The sequence below is a fragment of the Panthera onca genome, chromosome D4, assembly GCF_046562875.1.
Source record: "Panthera onca isolate mPanOnc1 chromosome D4, mPanOnc1 haplotype 2, whole genome shotgun sequence".
NCBI classification, from domain to species: domain Eukaryota; kingdom Metazoa; phylum Chordata; class Mammalia; order Carnivora; family Felidae; genus Panthera; species Panthera onca.
Window position 1 is genome coordinate 31251445 of NC_138351.1, and position 21404 is coordinate 31272848.

The 21404-nt window shown below is 45.1% G+C and overlaps 2 protein-coding genes across 16 annotated transcripts in view; one reads left to right on the forward strand and one right to left on the reverse strand.

Moving 5' to 3' along the window:
* The window catches only part of HABP4 (hyaluronan binding protein 4), a 40437-nt gene extending 36685 nt beyond the window's left edge, over positions 1-3752 (forward strand). For 3 of the 4 annotated variants that reach the window (XM_060609855.3, XM_060609852.3, XM_060609853.3), the window contains 2 exons: positions 1911-2096; positions 3580-3752. In XM_060609855.3, the coding sequence (XP_060465838.1) occupies positions 1911-2096; positions 3580-3636 (243 nt within the window). In that variant the 3' untranslated portion in view covers positions 3637-3752. The remainder of the gene's footprint in view (positions 1-1910; positions 2097-3579) is intronic. The other variant, XM_060609854.3, reaches the window with a different exon arrangement.
* Positions 3753-5075: 1323 nt separating this feature from the next.
* CDC14B (cell division cycle 14B) overlaps positions 5076-21404 on the reverse strand; it is a 113377-nt gene continuing 97048 nt past the window's right edge. For 5 of the 12 annotated variants that reach the window (XM_060609849.3, XM_060609843.3, XM_060609846.3 and 2 more), the window contains one exon: positions 13088-16881. In XM_060609849.3, the coding sequence (XP_060465832.2) occupies positions 16845-16881 (37 nt within the window). In that variant the 3' untranslated portion in view covers positions 13088-16844. The other 7 variants (XM_078436878.2, XM_060609839.3, XM_078436879.2 and 4 more) reach the window with 3 other exon arrangements.

The following is a 21404-nucleotide window of genomic DNA, read 5'->3' on the forward strand; positions in this document are numbered from 1 at the left end:
GTCCATCAGCTAACTGGATTGGCTCTTTTCCTATTCACTTTTGTTCTTTTTTGTTCTGGGCCATTGTAAATAAAGCTTTTCCTAAAACAAATGTGCTGTCAGGATGTGAAATGTGCAGCTGACATGTTAGGTAAAAATAGCAGCTGTTTTTCCTGCATCCACACCAGATTCATCCTCCCTGGCTCCAGAGAGAGGTCTCCTGGAATATCTGAAGCAACTGGGTTAGCTGAGTCATCCAGCTTGGTCTCCACGAAGCACATGTCTTTGGTCTCTTGTTAATGTTACGGCATTGAAGATTTTAGCCAGAAATTGTTCTGAGAGCAACAAAAGCCAAATCTTAGGGTCACTGGTTTACTTTGTTCTGGGCACCCTAAGAGACAAAGCAATAGAGTAAAATGCCTTGTGTTTGCAAAGTTCAGACCACCGGCAGCCTGTGAAATGAGCTGATCCCTTTCAAGAAAGCGCACTCAGTATTGTCCCAGGCACCGCTGCCCTTCCTCTGGCACGGCCTCCCCCTACTCCTGCAGGGCCTCCCCCTACTTCTGCAGGGCCTCCCCCTACTTCTGCAGGGCCTCCCCTGACTCCTGCACGGCCACCCCCACTCCAGCACAGCCTCCCCCTGCTCCACGACCATCCCCACTCCTGCACAGCTGCCCTTGTTCTGGCACAGCCTCCCCCTACTCCTGTGCAGCCTCCCCCTACTCCGTCACGGCCTCCCCCACTCCAGCACACAGAGCCCGCTGTTTTCTGAAGCAGGCGGTAGGCTATTACTTCGCCTCTTACTGGTTTTTTGTGTCTGTCTTTTTACCAGAGTGTCAATGCTCCTGAATTGTTCTTTCCTTCACCTTTTTAGTTTCAACAGTACATCCAGCTAAGGCCTCTGCTTTATTTTAATGCAGCTTTGAAGGGAACATAAATGTTAAACACAGAACCTGTAATGAACAGATGGCCTAAAGGGGTTGATAAGTTCAGGGAGACTTGATTCCATTTTCTGGACAAGTTGTAGTAGGAATGTTTAGCATTATAGCGTTTGGAGATTCTCATCCAAGATCATTGGCATATTTTGTATAGATTTATGTTTTACTCAAAAGTGAGTTTTTTTTTTTATCCATTATTAGGAATTGAAGCCAAATCAAATTTGGAACAAAGTTTATTTAATATAGTTTTCTTTTAACAAGAAACAGAACTTATTTGACCTCATATATAATAAAATGTAATTTCTCAAAGTATTTTGGCCAAAAATAGTTCTTAAAAAGCAGCTTGAATTCTTTCTGCAGCAATCATCAGATAACCATACTCTGTTGTTTTACTATTTTCCTAGATTTTGAGTCAGAATTGTTTATTGTAAATCATGCAGTTTTTAACATATGGTATTTGTACAGTCAGCACCCACATTGAAAGGAGTTTTTCCATCAAGTTCTATTCTAAGGAGGTGATATTTCCTTATTTATCAAAGTAGCATTTGTGAACAAATAAAAGGCAGAAATTAAAATTTTTTAATCTCAGCAAAATACATTTAGGTATAAAAGATATATGTTGATTGCTGGTAGGCATGTCAAATCTTACATCTTAACCTGCCAAACTGCTAAAAACTCGGGTGTCACTTGAGTTAATAGTAATTTGAGAGATGTTTGGATTAAGACGGTGAGTATGAGAACATGTGGCTGGGAAATGTGCAGAACCCCTGTGCTGGAACCAGAGCAGCGGGGTCACCACCTTTGCCTTGCCCTGTAGCCCAGTGCCGACAGCACATCAGGGAGGGCCACTGTCCGCTGTGATGCCATATTGGCTCCCTGGCGGCATAGCGCTTCGACGCTGAGCCAGTGAGTGTCCATGGAGACGGGTGTGTGCGTGCGTGTGTGTGTGTGTGTGTGTGTGTGTGTGTGTGATATGCTGTAACTGTGTTTCAGATGGTAAAGGATGACTATGAAGATGATGCCCACGTTTTCCGGAAAGCAGCCAATGACATCACATCCCAGCTGGAGATTAATTTCGGTAACCTCCCTCGTCCTGGGCGTGGAGCCAGAGGTGGCACACGGGGAGGCCGGGGAAGGATCAGAAGGGTGGAGAACTACGGACCCAGAGCAGAAGTGGTGGTGAGTGTGTGTACTCTGTGACCTGGACGGTTTTCTGAAGGAGGTGAGAGGATGAGGGGGCCCCAGGCTATGCCACTGGGAGGCCTGTCAGGGTCTGCTGTACATTCCTGTATCTAGTGTGGGTCTGGCATCCAGGTGTTCAGAACAGTGAGGTCAGCAGCATGGACATAGTTGGATACAGACCATTCAGTGGCCGTGGCCTCCATGGTCACCGGGCACATCCACTGCTGTAAATGCACTCTCAGAACCAGAGAAAACTCACTCATCTGCATCAGACAAGTCCCCAGGCTTGGAATCCTATCAGATCACCTGACAGTTCCTAACTGTGATCCAATCATATGCCCTGTGCCCTTATGGTACTTTCAGGGTAGACAGAACCCTTCCAAGGCTTCAGGGCCTCCTTGTGACCTCCCCAAGCTCACCTTGTCACCTCAAACCATTCTTCCCTGCTCCTCAGCCAACACTGCTCTACCTCTAGTTCTTCACACAAGCATGTTCCTGACCCCACGGAGCATCTGCACCTGGTGGTCCTTCTGCCCATTTGCCTGCTCACCTAGAATAGATCCTCTCACCTTGCTTCCTCAGAGAAGTCTTCTTTGGTCACATTTCCTTCCAGACCAGGTCAGAGTCCTTGAGCAAAGAATTTTTTCTTTGAAGCATTGTCTTCATTTGTAACTGTATTCTCACTGGTGTGATTGTTGATCAGTGTCTGTTGTCTGTACAGTGGATGGACACAAACCATGTCTGCTTTTGCTCATTATTGGTTTCCCCAGTGCCCAGCACAATTTAAGTGTATAGTAGGCACTTTGTAAATGTTTTATAGACAAATATATGCATACTGTTCTCTTCTAGCTCAGACCTGCCCTCAGGCCCCCACCTCTTCACCATCAGGTTACCCTGTTTGAGGATCCATATTCCCTTTGCTCATTCACTGAGGCTTATCTCTGGAAGAACCTTTTCTTCTAGAAAACCTTACCTAATGGTGATGTGCATTCCACCTCCAAATAGCAGTGGGTGCCCCTCCTGTAGGCCATTCATAGGCCATCTGTTGCTGAAGTTACCAGGCTGTGACTTCCTCGGGGCATCTCCCCTGACCCCAGGGAACCCCAGGTCAGGCAGGAACTGCTTCTAATCAACCTTGTATCTCCATATAGTAAATATTCTAAATCATGTTTATTGGATGGTGGAGGTGCCAGATACAAAAAGGGTCACTCGGTAAGGGTTTGTGGGAGGAAGGGAGGGAGGCAGGAACTGGTGGCCATTTTGCAGAGGGGACAAGAGCGAGTCTGAGAAGGGACCCTTCCGCACCCCCCCTCTCTGTGTCTCTTCCCACTGGGAGCCTGCCTCTCCCTACAGTGTTTGGGCCACACCCACTGTCAGCGCCCACCTGGTTGAGAGCAGGCATGTGTTTCTCAGAGGGCTCTGCCCAAGTGGCAATGGGTAAAGTGAATGTTGGTTTAAAAACTTTTCTTTTCTTCTTTAGACACAAGACGTTGCTCCCAACCCAGATGACCCTGAGGACTTTCCTGCTCTGGCCTGAGAGAGCCCTATTTCCCTAGCAAGCTACAACAGCATTGGCATACCTATGAAGAGACTTTTCTTGGTGTGGGGAAGAGTCAGACTCTAAGAACAATAGATGTTGCTTTTTCCCGTTTAGTGTGAATTCATTGCACTTTTTTGGCCTAGGGGCTGTGGGGTAGGGATTTCTCTAGACACAAGGCAGCAGTTCCAGTTGGGGGGGCGGGGGGTTTAGTCTGGCACTTTCCCAAGAAGGTGGAGAATGGTGATTATTTTTTTATTTAAATAATTCCAAATGAAGTTCAGAAATAATGTTTAAAATGTGTACATAGAGATTGTATTGAATCCTCCACAAAAACCTGGAGAGTAAAGATGTAAAATAGAATCTACAGAGACTACTTCATAAGGTGTATAGATTGGGAAGGCTGTGTGCTTTAGCATTAGAGCAAATACACGTAACACCGACCATTAATTGAAAGCAGTCACAGCCTAGTTTCCAGAGACTGACGAAGTAAAATACACCTGTACTTACTGTTTACTTGTGTTACAGTCTCCTGGAAGTTTTTGAGTTTTGGTTTTCATTTAACCGATAATTTTAAATAGCTGGTGGGCAGCCATTGGCTACCACTCTGTGACAGAGAATTAGGAAAAGTATTGTTTTTGGGTTTTTTTTAATGGTGATTTAAACTACCTCGTGGTTTCTGTGTGTATGTACACACGCATACACGCACGCTTAGTATAAATGTGCATATTTAGTGTTTGGGTGGTTTTCAGGATGAGTATTAAGCGTATGATTTTTAAAATCGTTATTTAACCCATTGATCAAGAGAAAGGGGGTCCAGGCAAAATAGTGTTATACCTTACCATCATATCCTTTTCTCCCCTAGAAACTAATATCTGAAATCAGTGCCCATGTACAGATGCCCTCTGTCCTTGCCTGGCAAGACTTGTAAATAGTATTTATTGAACACCGTGTGCAGTTTTTCTCACCCAGCCCATACACCAGTTCGAGTTCCTATTTCTTGCCTTTGGTGAACGTTTGGGGTTGGGGGCTACCTCAGAGTTTCAGTAACTCACCGAGTCCTGCCATGCCCAGCAGAGTGAGTCCTGCCAGAGCCTGAATTTGGCCGAGCATCCGGGGCAGGGACTGGGGCGGAGGCAGCTGTAAGCTGCGGGCAGCTGGGGGTGATGCTCTCTCCAATTGACTGCAGAAACTGAAAATAACCTTTGCCTGTTGTCACAGTTAATATGCTTCTGTTGGAATCTGAACTTGGTCCCAGGATCTGTGCTTTCCCCCGCTTTGCTATACTGTTTAAGATGGCTCTGAACTTGAACCCAAGTGTAAATAAAGGTTGGTATTCCCTCCTAACTGTGTACAGAAAGCTGAATCCTTTTGGTCACTCCCAGGTCAAGAGAAAAGAATGTGGAAAAAAGCCCAGTAGAAGGAATCGGCTGACCTCCCTGCCATATGACAGTTAAGGACATTTGCTGTGGGTGACTGTCCACCCTTGGTCTCTTATTACTAAATTAATATCTGAATACTAAGATATATTAACTGATTGTTTTATTTCCTCTCCCTGGAAAGGACACAGTGAGTGGGAGTGACCTGATGTAAGTCAAGTCTCAGGAGAGTGAATGTCACATTTAGCCATAATGATCAACTGGTACAGCATGAGGGTGTGTCTTTCCTCAGCAGGCTTGATGCTGTGACATGAAGTTACTCTGCCCACCTTGGCTCTGAAGATAGGCAAAACAAAGATCCCTTTCAAGAAAATTCCCTGATGTTGTAAATAGTGGCTGAAAAGCCCATAGCACTGGAATTAATACTGTATTTGCAAATACCGCATCCTTCTTAGATGTACTGAAGATTCCTGTGCCATGGAACAGTCTTGGGTCCTGTAGTTGGAAACCGTTCTGGGGGATAGGGTACAGTTTCTGAGCCTGTAGAAGGCTTTGCTCACCAGGACTATGTCTTGCCAATTGGTGGGGTAGATAGATAATTGGGTTTGGTCCTGTGGTTGTCCACAGTGCCCCAGAGAAGACCAAGCAGAAGCAAAGAGCAGGGGAAATCCCTAACATGCCATAAGGAAAATCAAAGCAGGCAGGAGGCTTATGTTTGGATTTATACACAAGGCAAGGCCTTCCTGATCCAAGTTCCTCTTTTGAGGTGGGTGTAGTCCTGTTTCTAACAAGTAACAGTGAACAAATTGATCCCACAAAAGAAAACTAGTGTGTCAGTCCCCAAGACTCTTGGAAAGCAGACATCAAACATGTTTGAATGCCAAGGTCAATGTGCCGGCCCCACTCTGGGGGGACAGCAGCTGAAGATGGCAGGGCGGGGGGGGCGGGGGGAGAGGAGTCCCAGGGCCTGGAGGTTGGGGGAGCCTCACAGAGAGGTGTCGCCCCTGAAGGAAGCAGGGGTTGGCACCAGTCTTGATTGGATGAAAACCTAAGCTGCTTATCTGACAAGGTCTGGGAAGAGGCAGACTCCCTACAGAGGCTACCGCCAGGGAAGCGCCTCAGGAAGGTTAAAATCATGCATTGGATGTTTTTAACATCTGGCCAGGCTACTTGAGAAGCTGTACATCTTTAGCCTAATGTTGCTGATAAGCATTTGATGTCTTCATTCCCATGCAAGGCAAGGCCCTCAGAGCCCAAGAGGCTGCAAGGGGGACCCGCACTTCTAGTGCTGGTCACTAGTTCAGGGCTTTTCCTCTCGGTTGGCTAGGTCCTCCGGGCCACCCCAGTGCAGGCACTGTTTTTCTTTTGAGACAGTACCATGTGGTGCTGGTTAAGTCCTATGGAGCTACTGGACCTGGGTCTCAAGCTGGGAAAGGTCAGCCCTCTTCTGAGCCATTCAGGAGCCACGCTGCTGACAGCAGGTGGGGCTTTCCTCCCCTCCGCATGGCATCATGCAGCCAGATGAGCATAGTTTCACTGTGAGAGAAGACCTGCCCATTTCCTTTCACTGCTGCTGTGTCTCAGCCTCCACAAGGGTCACGGTTCGTGCAAACAGCCACTCGGGATCTGCCCTCCTCTCCAGATCCTCCGACACTGGCCTGAGGTCAGTGCCCTCAACATGCCCCACACGTCTGAGGCTTTGCCTAGCTTTGTCCCAAAGGGGTCTGTATTTATGTGGTGAAGAAAATGAGGAAGGGAAAAAGGTATTTTAAAAACGTCTTTATTGTAGGGGCACCCAACTGACTCGGTAAAGCATGCGAATCTTGATCTCGGGGTTGTGAATTCGATGACCATGTTCAGTGTAGGATTACTTAAAAAAAAAGTCTTAGAAAAAATATATATCGTAAAACAATATGGATACAAATGCAAATTTCCTTGTAACACCACCTAAGAAACTGATTTTCCCAGAAGCCTGTCCAGTGCCCATGCCAACCACAGCCTCCCCCTCCCCTGAAAGGAACCACTGTCCTTAGTCCCAAGGGTCATCCCTAACATTAAGGCTTTGCCCTTCATTTGGATGTCTTCTACATCTGCAGGCTCGCCCTCCCACCCTTGGTGCAGAAACTAGCGGCGTGAGGAGACGAGCAGTGGTGGAGTGGCTGCTGTGTGCGGTCTTGCAACTGTCTCATGCTTTCCAGTCAGGGAACGGGAAGGACAGTCTTCTTGGTCCTCTTAGTCCCTAGCTAGCGCCTGATGAGGAGATAAGGCAGAAACAAGATCCAGCCCTCTAGCCCAGTGTTCCTTCCACACTCCCAAAATTACTTCAATTACTAGTCCCCAGGGTAAAGCTGCTAGGAGAGGGGCAAAGGCCAGAGGACACAGGTTCCTCTGCAGGGGATAAAGGAAGCCACAATGAGTACCTGCTGTGTGCTCAGGGGCAAGTAACATGGTGACCACACACAGCAGTGGCATAAGTGAGTCCCTCTTGAACACATTCTCCTGAAAACACGATGGGATTACAAGTGTTCTTAGAGGGGCACCTAGGTGGCTCAGTCGGTTAAGCCTCGGACTTCGGCTTAGGGCATGATCTCACAGTTTGTGGGTTCGAGCCCCGCGTCGGACTCCGTGCTGACCGCTCTGAGCCTGAAGCCTGCTTCGGATTCTCTTTCTCTCTCTGCCCCTCCCCCGCTCACTCTCTCAAAATAAACATTAAAAAAAAAGTGTTCTCAGCTTTATTAGATCTCCTGCACAGGTGGAGATGGCATGACTTGAGGGGCCACGAGATTAGGTTCAAGGTCACCAGTGAGGCACTGGTGGAAATGAACAGAAGTTTGGCTCTCCCGGGGGCTTCATGGAGCCTACAGGGTCCAGCGGCTGCTTATGCCTCTCCTAGGCCCAAGCTGCTCCCTGCCTGTCTCCCAAATGCTCTGGAAACCCTTTTCCTCAGCCACAACGCTGCTTGTGACTCAAGGTGATGGAATTTCCCCAACCAAGCCACAATGCATTCTAAGCATTTTGCAGAAATGTGGCCTGATTTCAGAGCACAGAGTCATCTGTAAGTGGGAATGCCTGTCAGGTGAGAATGGAGTGGTGTCAAGGCGCACATCAGTCTCCAGGGCTCAATGAGGGTATAGAGAGAACTTTCCTTGAGAACAGCCACCCCACCAGGGGCACTGAGAACACCTCCACCTCATGGGTGCACTGCTCAACCCAGGGGAGCTCACCCACATGGATACACCCGCACGGCCATGTTAGTGGCCCTGGCCTGCATTTCACCTGTCTAGATACTGGGAGCATCCGAGCAACAGGGAGGAAAACTATTCAAGTATCAAAGTAAGTCCTACATTCTCAGCCATGCAAAATGACCACCACCTGCGTGTTTGGCGGTGAGGGAAAGTGAGGGGAGAGCAAGCACGGTGGCTGGAAGAGTTTTCAGTAAGAGGGAAAAAGCAAGGTGGGTAGAAAGGAAGCAAGAGAAATGTGGAGGCTGCATAGCCTAACACGAGAAGTGGGGATCCCTACCCTGACTGCATCCCAACCCAGGAACCTGTGACCAGAGCAGAAAGACAGCCCTCAGGGATTTTAACCAAGGATCTGTAGATGCCCAGAGCAGGGCCTTGGAATGACTGGTGAACGGGCTCTGAAGCGGGACACCTGAGGGGGCGCCCTTCGCACTGCATCTGTATGAGCAGCGCCCCTGGAGTTGAATGCTGCACAGCCGGGGAGGCCACAGAGGGCCTGCCCATGAACTCTTCAAGAATTTTGCATTAACTTTTCTGGGGACACAGACCAGCTTCCACCAAGTCAGTCACAGGGGCCCCTAATGTAAGAAAGCAAGGAACGCTACTTGGGATCTGCCACCAGAGAGGAGCCATCCCAGTCACTCCTCCAGGCCACCTACTGGTAGGCCCAGCTCTAGCCTCAGGCTGAACCCTCAATACCCAGTGGATAGAAGACACACTTGCTGAGGCTGAGGCACACGCTTGAGGAAACAGGCTTAAATTGCACCTGGAGAGACTTTCTGTTGGTGAGCATTGTGCTGTCCAGGAGAGATCTTCTTGGGAGGCCTAGTCTTTGCGGATCCCAAGCCAGATTAAAAGCCGGTCTAGAAAGGTTACAGCTCGAGACGGCCAACTATCACTGCAAAAGGGAGAAGATAGAACGAGTTGTATTTATGACACCAGAACCTGTCTTAGGGAGTCACTGGGTGTGACAAGGACTAGTTTAATATGGCAGCTAGAGAAAAGACTCCACGGTGCACACTGTAAACTCCTTAGTTAACTGCAAGGCAAATCTGGGGTTGGCCACAGCAGAATCACCCTGAACATGAGTGCTCCAGGGTGCTGGAATCAGGCCCCTGCTCTGTCCACTCCTGTTTAAGAACCTGTCAGCCACTGGCCTGCCTACAGAGCTCCCATGTGTCATGTAGCTCTGTCACAACACACCCCTCACTCTCAAGGATGGAGACCTCTCCGTGGCTCCACATGGCAGGAGATATGCTAGGCTCAGGCAGGAAGGCAGTTCGCTCACTGTCTCAGAGCCCCCGGCCCCAGTCTCACAAATACTCATGAACCCCATTCCTGAGGGCCAAGCCCCCTCTGCTGCCCCCTTCATGAGTGAAACCTTTCCTCCAGCCCCTTCTTTTGCCCTCTGGGGTTTGCGCCAGAGCAGAACAGGGCAGGGGGACAATATTCACTTCAGCAAGGTCCTAAGAGCAACTGTTTCTGTTTCCATGACATTGCCCAATGAAGCTGTATTTGAAGCTGATCAGCAGTTCCCAACGGGGGTGGGGGGGGCAGCACTGCCTCCTGAAGGGGGCTGACAATGTGTGGGGGTGTCTGGACTATCCAATGGCTGAGAATATGACTGGTATTTAGTGGGTGGGGATGCCAGACTGGCTACATTGTCTGGAGAGTCCCACGCAAGGAAGAACTGTCCCGCCTGAAAAGTCATCTTGTTTTACATGAAGAAACACACCCATGATGAGAAACACACCCATTGTCTTTCTCCAAGTAAAACAATGCACAAACCATACCACCTCCTCTACTCTTTCTTTTCCCACCCAAAGCCTCTCCCTGTTTAGAAACGTGACATTTGGTAGTATAAGAATTCGAGGGACCAAGGCCAGTCCCTGGGGGTGGCCAGCCCACGTGGCCTCTGGTCATGCTGGGTGAGAAGCCTCCTTACCTGGGAATTTCAGTGTGGATGGAGCACCTGTCATCCAGAAACATGTCAAAGCCATGCAGACTTGCTAGCAAAGAGACGAGACACAGTTAGAGGCAAGGCCAGGCAGTGTGGGAGGATCTCCGTTCCTACACGGGCTGGGCCAGCACCCCCAGTGAAGAAGCCAGAATGTCTGGAGATGCACTTGGATGGGTTTTGCCCAGAGTCCATTTTGTTCTCCCAAAAAACTGAGAAAAATAGACTGTGATAGGTACATATTATGCCAACTACTTAGAAGACAAAAGGCCCCAAATCTAAATAATGGGGCAGCTAAGAGTTAGGACCAGATACGGCAGCGGGTAATGGTGACCCATGACCTAATAGCACGAAGGCCAGTGTCCTACTATTAATTAGCCATCTCAGCCATGCCCCGACAGCTGATGCTAAGGGGACTGTCCACTGTCACAGACCTTTTCAGAGCATTAAGACAGTATTTTTTTTTTTTTATTAAACACAACATATGTATGACTCTTTGGATGTGTCAAGCACTTGTTCTAATGAACAAATATTAACCAAGTTAATAATTAATCCTCATCTGTCTCCCTGGCTAACAAGCAGCAAAGGTTTGCACGCAGCCTAGGTCCAGAATCCATGCTTTGAACAATTATAATAAGCTGCTTTTTGACACAGCATATACCAACAAAAGCTTTAAATTTTTGCACATCCTTGACCCAGGAGACATGCCTTTTATAAGAATTTCTCCTAAGGAGATAACCAGCACCGACCAGGAAGAATCCACACAGGAGAATGTTTAATCAGTCTGTACTAGTGAAAGGCCAGAAACTACCCACGGGGGCAAGCATGAGGAGAGACCATGCCGAAGTCTTGGCGACCTAGAGAAGGTGAGTATTATGTTCATGGAGAATTCTTGCCATCACCCTGCCTTCCCAAGCACAACAAGTGTGCTCAGACGCATGGGAGGAAATGGGAGCAGTGGATGGATGGGACGCCTCCACTGGCCTAGGGCCCAGGCTAAGGCACACTCACCTCCCTTGATCTTTTTTTTTTTTTTTTTTTTTTTTTTTTAATTTTTTTTTCAACGTTTTTTATTTATTTTTGGGACAGAGAGAGACAGAGCATGAACGGGGGAGGGGCAGAGAGAGAGGGAGACACAGAATCGGAAACAGGCTCCAGGCTCCGAGCCATCAGCCCAGAGCCCGACACGGGGCTCGAACTCACAGACCGCGAGATCGTGACCTGGCTGAAGTCGGACGCTTAACCGACTGCGCCACCCAGGCGCCCCTCCCTTGATCTTTTAATTCCAACGCTACGCATTTAGCAGTCCGATTTTACAGATGAACAAAGTAAGGGGCAGGAGGCAGGAAAAGGATGCCTGAGACCACAGCATGAGCGGCAGAGCTCATTTCAGAGCACACACTGGCTGCTCTTTCCACATTGACTTGCTAACTCCATACACTCCGGGGCCTCATGAAGGGGCCTTTCTACTTAACTCTACCCCCACCCTAGGTCATTTACCTAATTATGTACAGAAAATTACCTTAAATGTAGGAAAAAATTAATTTATTGAAAGCTATGTACCAGCATGTTTTAAATGCTTTGCATGGATTACATCATTTAATTATCCCACTGTTAAGATAGGAATCCCTTTCCTTCCCATTTTACTTAAGAAACAGAAGCAGAGGGGTTTAGCAAATTGTGTGTGTGGTAGGTGGCACCAAATGGCATTGTCGACAACAGAGAGGGAGCATCTACAGGGCCAGGGTCTCCATGGCTCATCACCCACACTGCACAGCCCTGCAAGACGGAACTTGGGGTTTCATTCCGAGTCTTCCAAGTGTTAGGCCCTTGCCACGCCTGCCCCCTTCACAGCACTTACATACTTTGGGCAGCTTCGCAGATGCCAATCAACTGAACTTCACTGCTCAGCAGGAGGGTGCACGACCTGGAGGGGCAGGTAGCCGCTGCAGCTTTCAACAACAGGGGACAGAGCTTGCGAATCACACTCTGGGGGTAGCAGTGCCTGCTAGAAGTCTGGATGGGGCATGAGTGTGGGGGTCCCTGTGGTTTGTACTTTGAAAACCTGTATCCGAGCACGAGTGAGCCGAGTTCCTTTGGGAATGGGCCAGCATTCCTAACAGAGCAAGCTCCTACATCCCAGACACATCCTCTGAGTGGTGGTGTGGGCATTAGGTCTTCAGGATCCAGGCCAGCACGAGACGGTCAGAGGGGAGGCAGGCAGATGGCACCGTGATGGCATCCAGAGTTGGACATCAGAATGTAGGTGCCTGGGCAATGGTCCTGCCCCTCGCTTAGCTCTTTACTCCTGACCTTGGCAGGTAATTTAAGGGCCTGATTTATGTGTCTTATCCTCAGTAATTTCCACAAAGTCAAACCTTGGCATAATTTGAGTTGGTGTTGGGTGTGTACAGATTGACTTCATAACAGGAGCCCTCAAGCACCATCTTATCTTGGGGAAGGTGTTATGGACTGAACTGTATACCTCCACCCTCAAATTTTTAAGCTGAAGCCCTAATGCCTAATACCTCAGAACGTGACTATATTTGGAGACAGGGCCTTTTAAGAAGTAATTAAAATGAGACCATGAGGATGGACCCTACTCCAATCTGACTGGCGTCATAAGGAAAAGAGGACAGACAGGACACCAGGGATTATAGTGCACAGAGAAAAGTCCAAGGCCAGCGGCATCAGAAGAAATAAACTCTGCCAACACTTTGATCTTGGGTCTCCAGCCTCAGCACTGAGAGGAAATAAATTTCTGTTGTTTCAGCCCCCAGGGTAGTAAACTAATACAGTGGTTATATCCACTTTATATTCTGACCATTGCCTACTACAATTCAGAATGGTAAGTGAATACAGTAAACTGGAAGGCTGTTTGGTTAACACTTTTAATTATATGATTATAATTATACAATTTTCACTATTCAGTATTTCGTATAAAACCAGTTACAATACACAAGATTTTCAAACTCGACAATACGTATCAAACTACATAGATATGCAAAGTTTACACGCCATTATGAAGCTTTATCTTAAAAATACCTTCAGGAAAATAAACATTCATTCAACCAGTTCTCTTGGCTTTATAAAATATGATTAGAAATATACATTTTAATAAAAAAATCAAGACAATGACCAAATACTGATTAATCAGTTACATTTTAAAACTTTTTAATAATCTGTACATGAGTGCAGGTTAGATAAAAGTCTGCAAATTATTAATATAAAACTGCAGTACTATAATCAGATGAACATACCTGCTGACAGTTATTCTACTGGGCAGTTAAGGAGGTAATTTCTTACACAGTATAGGTGAATTGTCCAGTCTTTTAAATATATCTGTAGTATTTCCACTTAGGAACATGAGGAATACTCAGATTTAGGAGAAATGGAAGAGCAGCAGCTAGCCTTACCAGGACAGTTTTAGCAGGAGATAGCTATTAAAGAATCAAAATATGCTTTTAAAGTTGTTTTTCATGAGCACTGCTTTCCAAAATGCAATTACTTTAAAAAATGTATGAAGAGGAACAGTTAAGCTACTTTTAGAACAAACATCAAAAGAGCGCATTGCTCATTTGTCATGAATGGTGGTGATTCAAGCAAAGGGAAGCTTCCAGAAGCTCTTGGCACAACACCACCCAGAAGGCCCGACGGTCCGCAGGGCACACAGAACTGGCCATCGGGCTCCAAGGGCAAACATATTCGCCTCACAAGCACTCTTGGGAACTCCTCTAAAAATTGTCTGGGCCCAAGAAAAGAGGTAGGAATGAATGACCCCTGTGAGAGGGCAGGAGGGCAGAGAAGAAAGCAGGTGGGTGACAGGCAAACGGGGCCAGGCCGAGAGCAGAAAGATGCTGGAGACTAGCAGAGCAGCATGCCGCCCAGACGCGGCTATGTGGACAAGGCAGGCTATGTGTTTCAGTGAGGCACTGCTCAGGATTAACCCCTCTTCACAGACAGCTCAGAGCGATTTCTAGTTTTTCTTTAGCATTACAAAAGAGAAGTCTGTCTATACTTCTAGGTACCCAGTTTTGCAGACACCCTTCCTTTGGACTGTCTTGGACTTTGGACATGAGTCCCCAAAAAGCTTCAAGGACACCTAAAAATATGCATTTCTAATTCTAATTTCAAAGAAACGGTCTTGCTGTACTTTCAAAGCTATTTAAGGCTCTTAAGTTTAAAGGAATCTCTCCATCTGACGTGCCCTATTTCATATTCCATAGCAACAGGGTCTTTCTATGACAAGGACTTGAAGTTAGAATCTCAGGAGATTCTGGGTGTGTTGAAGTTTCCATTGGGGGAAAAAAAAAGTCCACTCTTATTCATAGCAGAAAGAACTTTCCATCAGACCCAGAGACTTCCTGGATTCTAGAAATGCCCTCCAGTACATTTAATAATAGTGTGCTATGAAATCCACCGGAAGCACTACCCCAAGTCCTTGCTGTGTTCCAAGGACTGCTCCTTTATCAAATCACAGTTTCCTGGGACTCACTTTAGTGAGCCTGTTAAATAACAAGATTTTTTAGAAAGAGCCACAGTGATAGCAATTCTAGCTGGAAACTTGAGCAGCTGACACAAAAAGGCAATTTGTAAAATAAAAAGTACTGTGGTTAACACTGAAGCCCAGATTTTTACACTCTTGGCCAAGACATCAAATGGCTTATTCACTGGGAGGGAGACGGCACATTTAACTTGTTCTGATGTAATAAACAGCCAAACCAGGAAAAGTTCTGATGGAAGTTTGATTTTCATAACTACCTGGATTATTTATGCAGGAAATGGCCTTCAAAGATGTCAAGGGAAGAAGAATTGCCCTGAGAATTCAATGTTTTATGCAAGGGCATAGTCTGAATATTATTGTCTCCTAGCATGAGACATCTAATGGAATGTTTCTCCTCCCACCCAGAGCTTAGTGAAGAGAGGTCTTCCCATCAGGTAAATGGGTCTTTGTGTCTATTCACTTCCAGGGATAGAAAACCACTTTTTTTTCTGAGATCTAGTCCCCAGCGTTTAAAAGCTGGCATGACACACCCCCATACTACCTGACAGGGAAGAGCCACCTGTTTGACCAAGATGATGGCACCATCTCCCCTCGAAGCCAGTCAATCTTATAATTTACTCCAAGAGAGTAAATATCGAAATGAAGCCACGGCCTTCCAGTAACTTTTTGCATTAACAGAGTAAAATCTGTTTATTCCAATCACTTCTTACTCCTCATAGTTTTGTTAAAAAGATAGCTTTTTAACAAAAGGAATTGCTTACTCGCCTGATTCATTCATCTTGTAAGGTGAAGGCATTTGCCTTCTGTTGCCTTTCCATATTGTATCTCCTGCTCTCCATTCTAGGATAGGCAAAAATTGGTTAACAATAACTAAAACCATTCACTTATTATGGAGGTAACCAAGGTGACTGCAAAATATTCTTTTATTTTGGGCCCCCGTTTTTTGTTTTAGCAGCAAATAAATTGTTTTTGTGATTGCTTTTTATCACAGACTCTGCTGTGTTTCTGGAGGGTGGAGGGGCGAAGGCACACTGAAAAGAGTTAGTTGTATTCCCCAACCAAAGGCAACAGTGAGTCTCTTATTTACAAACAACTGAAATCCAGATGCTAGTAACTGTCACTGAAATCAAAGGGTGTGTGAATGGCCTTAGGCTGATCACATAAAAAAAGAAACCCACAATGTTACAGAGAAAGACCTGAATAAAGCAGTACTTTTTTTTTTTAGCCATCGTTATTTGGGATGGCTGTTTCCAAGGGAAAACACCAACAGTGTTTTTTTTAATCATGCGTGGAAGGAAACAGGATTTTAATTTGTATGTATGACTGGGCAACCAAATCGTGGGCAGCCTTGGCATTCTCCAGTCCCTCAATGACATAAAGAGGAATGACTTACAACAATCTTCCGACTCTGAAGGCAGCGTCCCCTCCTGAGTCTTCTAAAGCTACCACTCATGTTCTCTTGCAAATTCGGCTGCCAAAGTACCACTTTGTATCACAACATCCAACAGTCCTCAAACACAGTTTTCACAGATTCTTGTTAATAAAGCACTCTTTGGTGGAAGACAAGCAGCTTGGGTACTTAACAGAGTTACCATTACAACAATATTACAAGTATTAAAGTGAAGATGTTTAAACCAAATAGTATCAAATTACAGAAAGTACCATTTCAGTAATGCCTGTTTTCTCTTTATAAATTTTGACACAGGGTGAACAGAAAATAAATACATAAAAAACCTCCATCAGATCCTCGCTTCTTCTGAAGGCCAGCAGCTAAAATGATTGCCATCACAGGGACACACGTGCACCACACAGACTAGTCAGCTCTCCTGACAACAGAGGGCTTTGATATTTACACCTGAGACTAAATTTACAATAGCTTTTTTTGTCGTTAAACTTGAGATGTTTCTACAAAAGGAGAGCTGGGCCTCCTTCAAGTCACTGCTTGTGCCCAAACTCATGTAGTTATTTTAAACTCCAGTGGACATTGTCTTCATTGAATAAACTTCTTAGGTGGAAAGCGGCTAAGGCTTTTGCAATTTTGTTTTGTTTCCAAATACATTGTGCTAAGTTCTGCTGTAGGTTTCTGTTCCTAGAGTCTTCCTTCAGTTCTGGTCACAGGTTTTTACTTAACGCAAGACTGTTTTAGTCCTTGAAATGGAGGGACTACAGGGGGAGAAAAAAAAGGATTTTACCATGAAGGTTTCCAAGTGTCCCGTATGTAGTTACCAAAGACAAGGAAGGCAACATAATAAAAGTAGTGACATGCTAAGAAGTATACACTTTGTATAATTCTTTAATGACAAGTATTTTGGAAAAGACAGTACAATATCAACCATAAAGTAAAGACAAATGGGAGAGAAAGGCAGAGCAGAAAAAGGTTCAGTTCTGCAAAAAATAAAAAAACAATAAAAACAAAGAAAAAAAGAAGGGCGGGCAGAAGCAGCAGAGCAATGAGAGTACCATAATGCCATTAAGGGCATTTGTTGCAAAGCATTCCTTTTCCTTCTTTCCCTCTGAGGAACCAGGCTGTGGGAAAAGCGGAAAGAACGAAAAGATAAAGAAGTGTTACTTGATTATTTCCAAAGCCAGAATTCGGTCACAGAAAAAGCTCTGGCACCTCAAGCAGTTTCCAGTTCAGCAGCACGGAGGGCACCCGCTCCCAGCCAGCCTCAGACTACGCTGCAGGTGGGGCGCATCTTGACGGATTCTCCTCTTACTTCCCTTCTCTCCTACCCCGGTTTATTATGTAAACTTTCAACTAACCAGCAGCTTTTAGAGAAGAACTTGAGCAAAAGGAAAGAGTCAGAGAAGCCAATTCCAGTCTGGAGGTGCCCCTCACTGGATGATGAGGCCACTTTATCAAAGTAGCTCATCTGAATCGATGACTTAGTTTTTGGAGACCCCAACAGAGTACTGAGTATAAAGGTCCAGGTTAACTGGTACAGCCAAGTGGGAAAATGTCTGGAATTTCAAAGGGAAATTAGTATTTTAGATGAGCAGAGGTAACCAGCATTCTTTTTTAAAAAGATATTTCAGGATATTTAGAGACAACATCCTGGGGCTTCTAGACGAATGGATTTTCAGAGATAATGGCAATAACTGAAAATTAAAGCCCAGAGGTGGTGGAATGGGTACTGAGATCTGAGACTGTAAACGGACAAGAAGCAGTGACAGGTGGGATAATGACAAAAGTCACAATTGAGAAAACTTGAAAAGCCAAGAAGTCCTAAATGTAGCTATTTCCAACTGAAGGGCTCGTGAAGACATGTTTTTCAGAGGCCTGAGCATTTATCTTCCCCCATGTGAATAATCAGGTGCAAAATACCCCAAAAGTCATAAATATTAGGTTGGTTTGACAGATGGAGCAGAAGGTGATGGTTCCAAATGATGCAATTTAGAATTAAACAAAATAAATAATTTGTCCATGACGAGTTTCTCAGAAAATGGATGAAGTTATAATTTAAAAAAAGAAAGAAAAGATTCCTCCAAAGAAATACCATAAGCTTACAGAAACATGTACTGGATGGTAAGTTGTGTGAAGACACAAACCGAATTGAATGTTATCAAATGAGATGGCTGGAGGTCCTCAATCAGATGCAGAGTGATGAAATTTTCAAGACTCTAAGAGAGCTCATCAGAGACTGGAAAACAGTCCAATTCTTTACTGGATTTAATAATTCTTAAAAGAGAAACATGAGAACGCATTTACAGATCTAACAGGAAGTGAGAGAGGGAGAAGATTTACTTCTTCAGACTTGAGAAAAGGGATGAGGAAGGTGCCACAGAGATGCCTCTCAGCCCCAAGGGTCAGTGTACTCCATCCACCACCAGATACTCCAGTGCTCTGGGCCTGAACCGCACAACTCTGTCAGAGCAGAGCTTGACACCCGCTGGGTAGGTTTATGTGTGGCTCACGTTCAAGGGATACAGGAGGGAATGATCATCTACCAAGAAAGAAACCTGGTGGCATTTCTTCCCAGCAACAAAGATTTATGACAACACATATTTTTTCAGCCTCCAAATAATTGCATTTTCAATGTGTTTGTGGAAAAGGCCTCCCAAGTTGTAGAGCCTCTCAGTAAACTGTCAAAAATCAGAAAGCCAAATCAGTGGAAAGTGAGTTTAGGTGAGGTCTCATCCTGGAAGCCTCTAAGAAGAAAATAGAACATGGGAATGAAAGGTCAGGTTCCTACGGCAGAACAGATGATGTGAGAACACCAACCTGCAAAGAGAAGGCCTCACAGGTGGGGGTAACAGGAGACTGGCAACCCTTGTGCCTCCTAGGTATTTATTTTATACTGAGAAGTATACTGTATCATTTCCTTGTATTGCTGTCTAAAGCAAAGTTTTCTATTCAATACTTTATAATTACTCAACAATCTTGTATTATTTTGTCCTCAGATTATGCACAAATGTGTTAATTCCTTCATTACTCTCCAACCAAAAATGACTACTATTCAGTAGGATAAAAGCTTCAGGCTAACTGCTTGGCTCCCTCAGCTTCCACTATTTCCTAGAAGGAGGAAGTGGGACCTGTATGTAATGTATTTGCCTTTCTTTTGTGAGCTGTAGGTGGGTCACAGTTAAGGTAATGTGAACACAGGTCAAAGCTCCGTAAGAGGCCAAGAAGACCCTGCATGAAGGGGGTGTGTGTAAACACACTCGAAACCCAGCTTTCTCTCATTAGTTTATTTCTTCTCCCCTCCCAATCTCTGAAAGTCCCATTTTGAGAATTTAAAAGAAGACTTTTGGTTTTCAGCACTATGCCACATGCCTGGAAACTGCTTTGGGCCATTTCAAAATTCAGTTAAGTGTATTCAGTCTGAACTCTACTTTCAACCCCTCAAAGCATCTGGCCCAGGGACCTCAGGCAGATGCTCACTGCAATCAGGAACCACCTCTGCTGAGAAGCACACGTTTAGATCACTAGACAAGACCTAGATGGAAAAAGTGCCGCGTGGCCACGCCCCTCAGAGGAACGTGGTGTGACTGGGCACGCGTAGTCCCGGCTCCTGGACTCTATTCCTCTGTAGCCTGAAGAGCACAATCCAGAAAAGCAGAAAGCAGAATTAAATGTGCAAGACACACTCAAAACTGTAATAGAAGCCTGAGTAAGTATACCTAAAAAGAATATGTTCATTCAAAACATGTCTAACTATCCCCCACAGCAGGCTTTTTATCTGAATTTTTAATAGGGTAATTCACCTGAAAGTGTCGAAGTTAAAATGCTCCCATTTCTCCCTACTTACTGTAAAAAAGTTGGGAGGAAAATCAAATGATAAAATAATAAAAATCCCTGGGGAGCCTGAGTGGCTCAGTCGGTTAAGTGTCTGAATTTGGCTCAGGTCATGATCTCACGGTTCATGAGTTCGAGCCCCGCGCGTTGGACTCTGTGCTGACAGCTCAGAGCCTGAAGCCTGCCTCAGGTTCTGTGTCTCCCTCTGTCTGTCCCTCCCCTGCTTGCACTCTGTCTCTCGCATTTTTTCAAAACTAAATAAACATTAAAAAAAATTTTTTTAAATAATAAAAATCCCTAACTACCCTACCAGCCAGAAGAATTGTTAATATTTCAGCATTTCTGTTATCTTATTTCCATACATGCATAGAAACATATGCATATATACTTAAATATATGTATAATTTATAAGCTTATATACTACATATATGTATGAACATATACATATATTTGTAGAGGTATGCATTTCTATAAAGTATATTGTACATTTATAAAATTAGAGTAATACTTCCTAATTTTTATATGTGTGGCTCTTTTCACTTACTGCTTCATGAGCATTTATCCAAGCCATTAAATTTTCTGTAAAAGCATGATTCTTGATTCATTTGGGATAATTCAACAATCTTTAGCCCATTTCCTCTTCCTCATGGTTATAAATAATGTTCTGATATTATAATGTACCTAAGACCTTTTGTCAGTATTTCTCTATTATTCTTCTCAGTGGAATTAAGAGAGTAAAAAGAACTATGAATATTTGATACCTTTCTATGAAAAACTCAAAATCCCCAAGTCATGAGTTGGTGCTCTCAAATACTTGTACTAAGGCACTATCACATTCTGATGTAAGTAAAAGTCTGTAGTGAAACTGTAGAAAGAATTAGCAAAGAGAGGAAAATGGCAAAACTGAACAATTCCTTAAACACAAACACATACACACACCACAGAGTTCTCTGGTTTGTAGTGAGTCCCTCAGGAAACAGGCTGCTGGGCCCTGCACCCCGGAGGCTAACTCGGCTGTCCCACAGCCTCAAAGACAAGAAGGCAAGAAGTTAAAAAGAAACAAGGAAAATAGGGAAGGATGTTTTAAAGTCTGGTTTAGACTATCTTCAGGCCGGTTGTGGTCTATTATAAGACAGGCGCTGGGCCATGAGCACAGGACCACACATGTTAACACCAGGCAATGATACATAAACACAAAAAGGGTACCTGCCTTCTTCTATTCATAAGATGACAGTTAAGTAGGTTATCTGCTCTTCCCTCAAAAGGGAACTGCTTCTGGAATATGTTAGAAATGAAATGTCTGCCTTTAGTTCATGATAAACATCCAAATGCAACAGTAAGTAATGGATTTGGTCATGGAACGTGTGTATTTTCTTGTCACAGCCTGTAATAATGAAGGAAGGGAAGGTGCTGGGCTCCTGGTGAAAGCATGAGCCCCCATGGGTGTGGT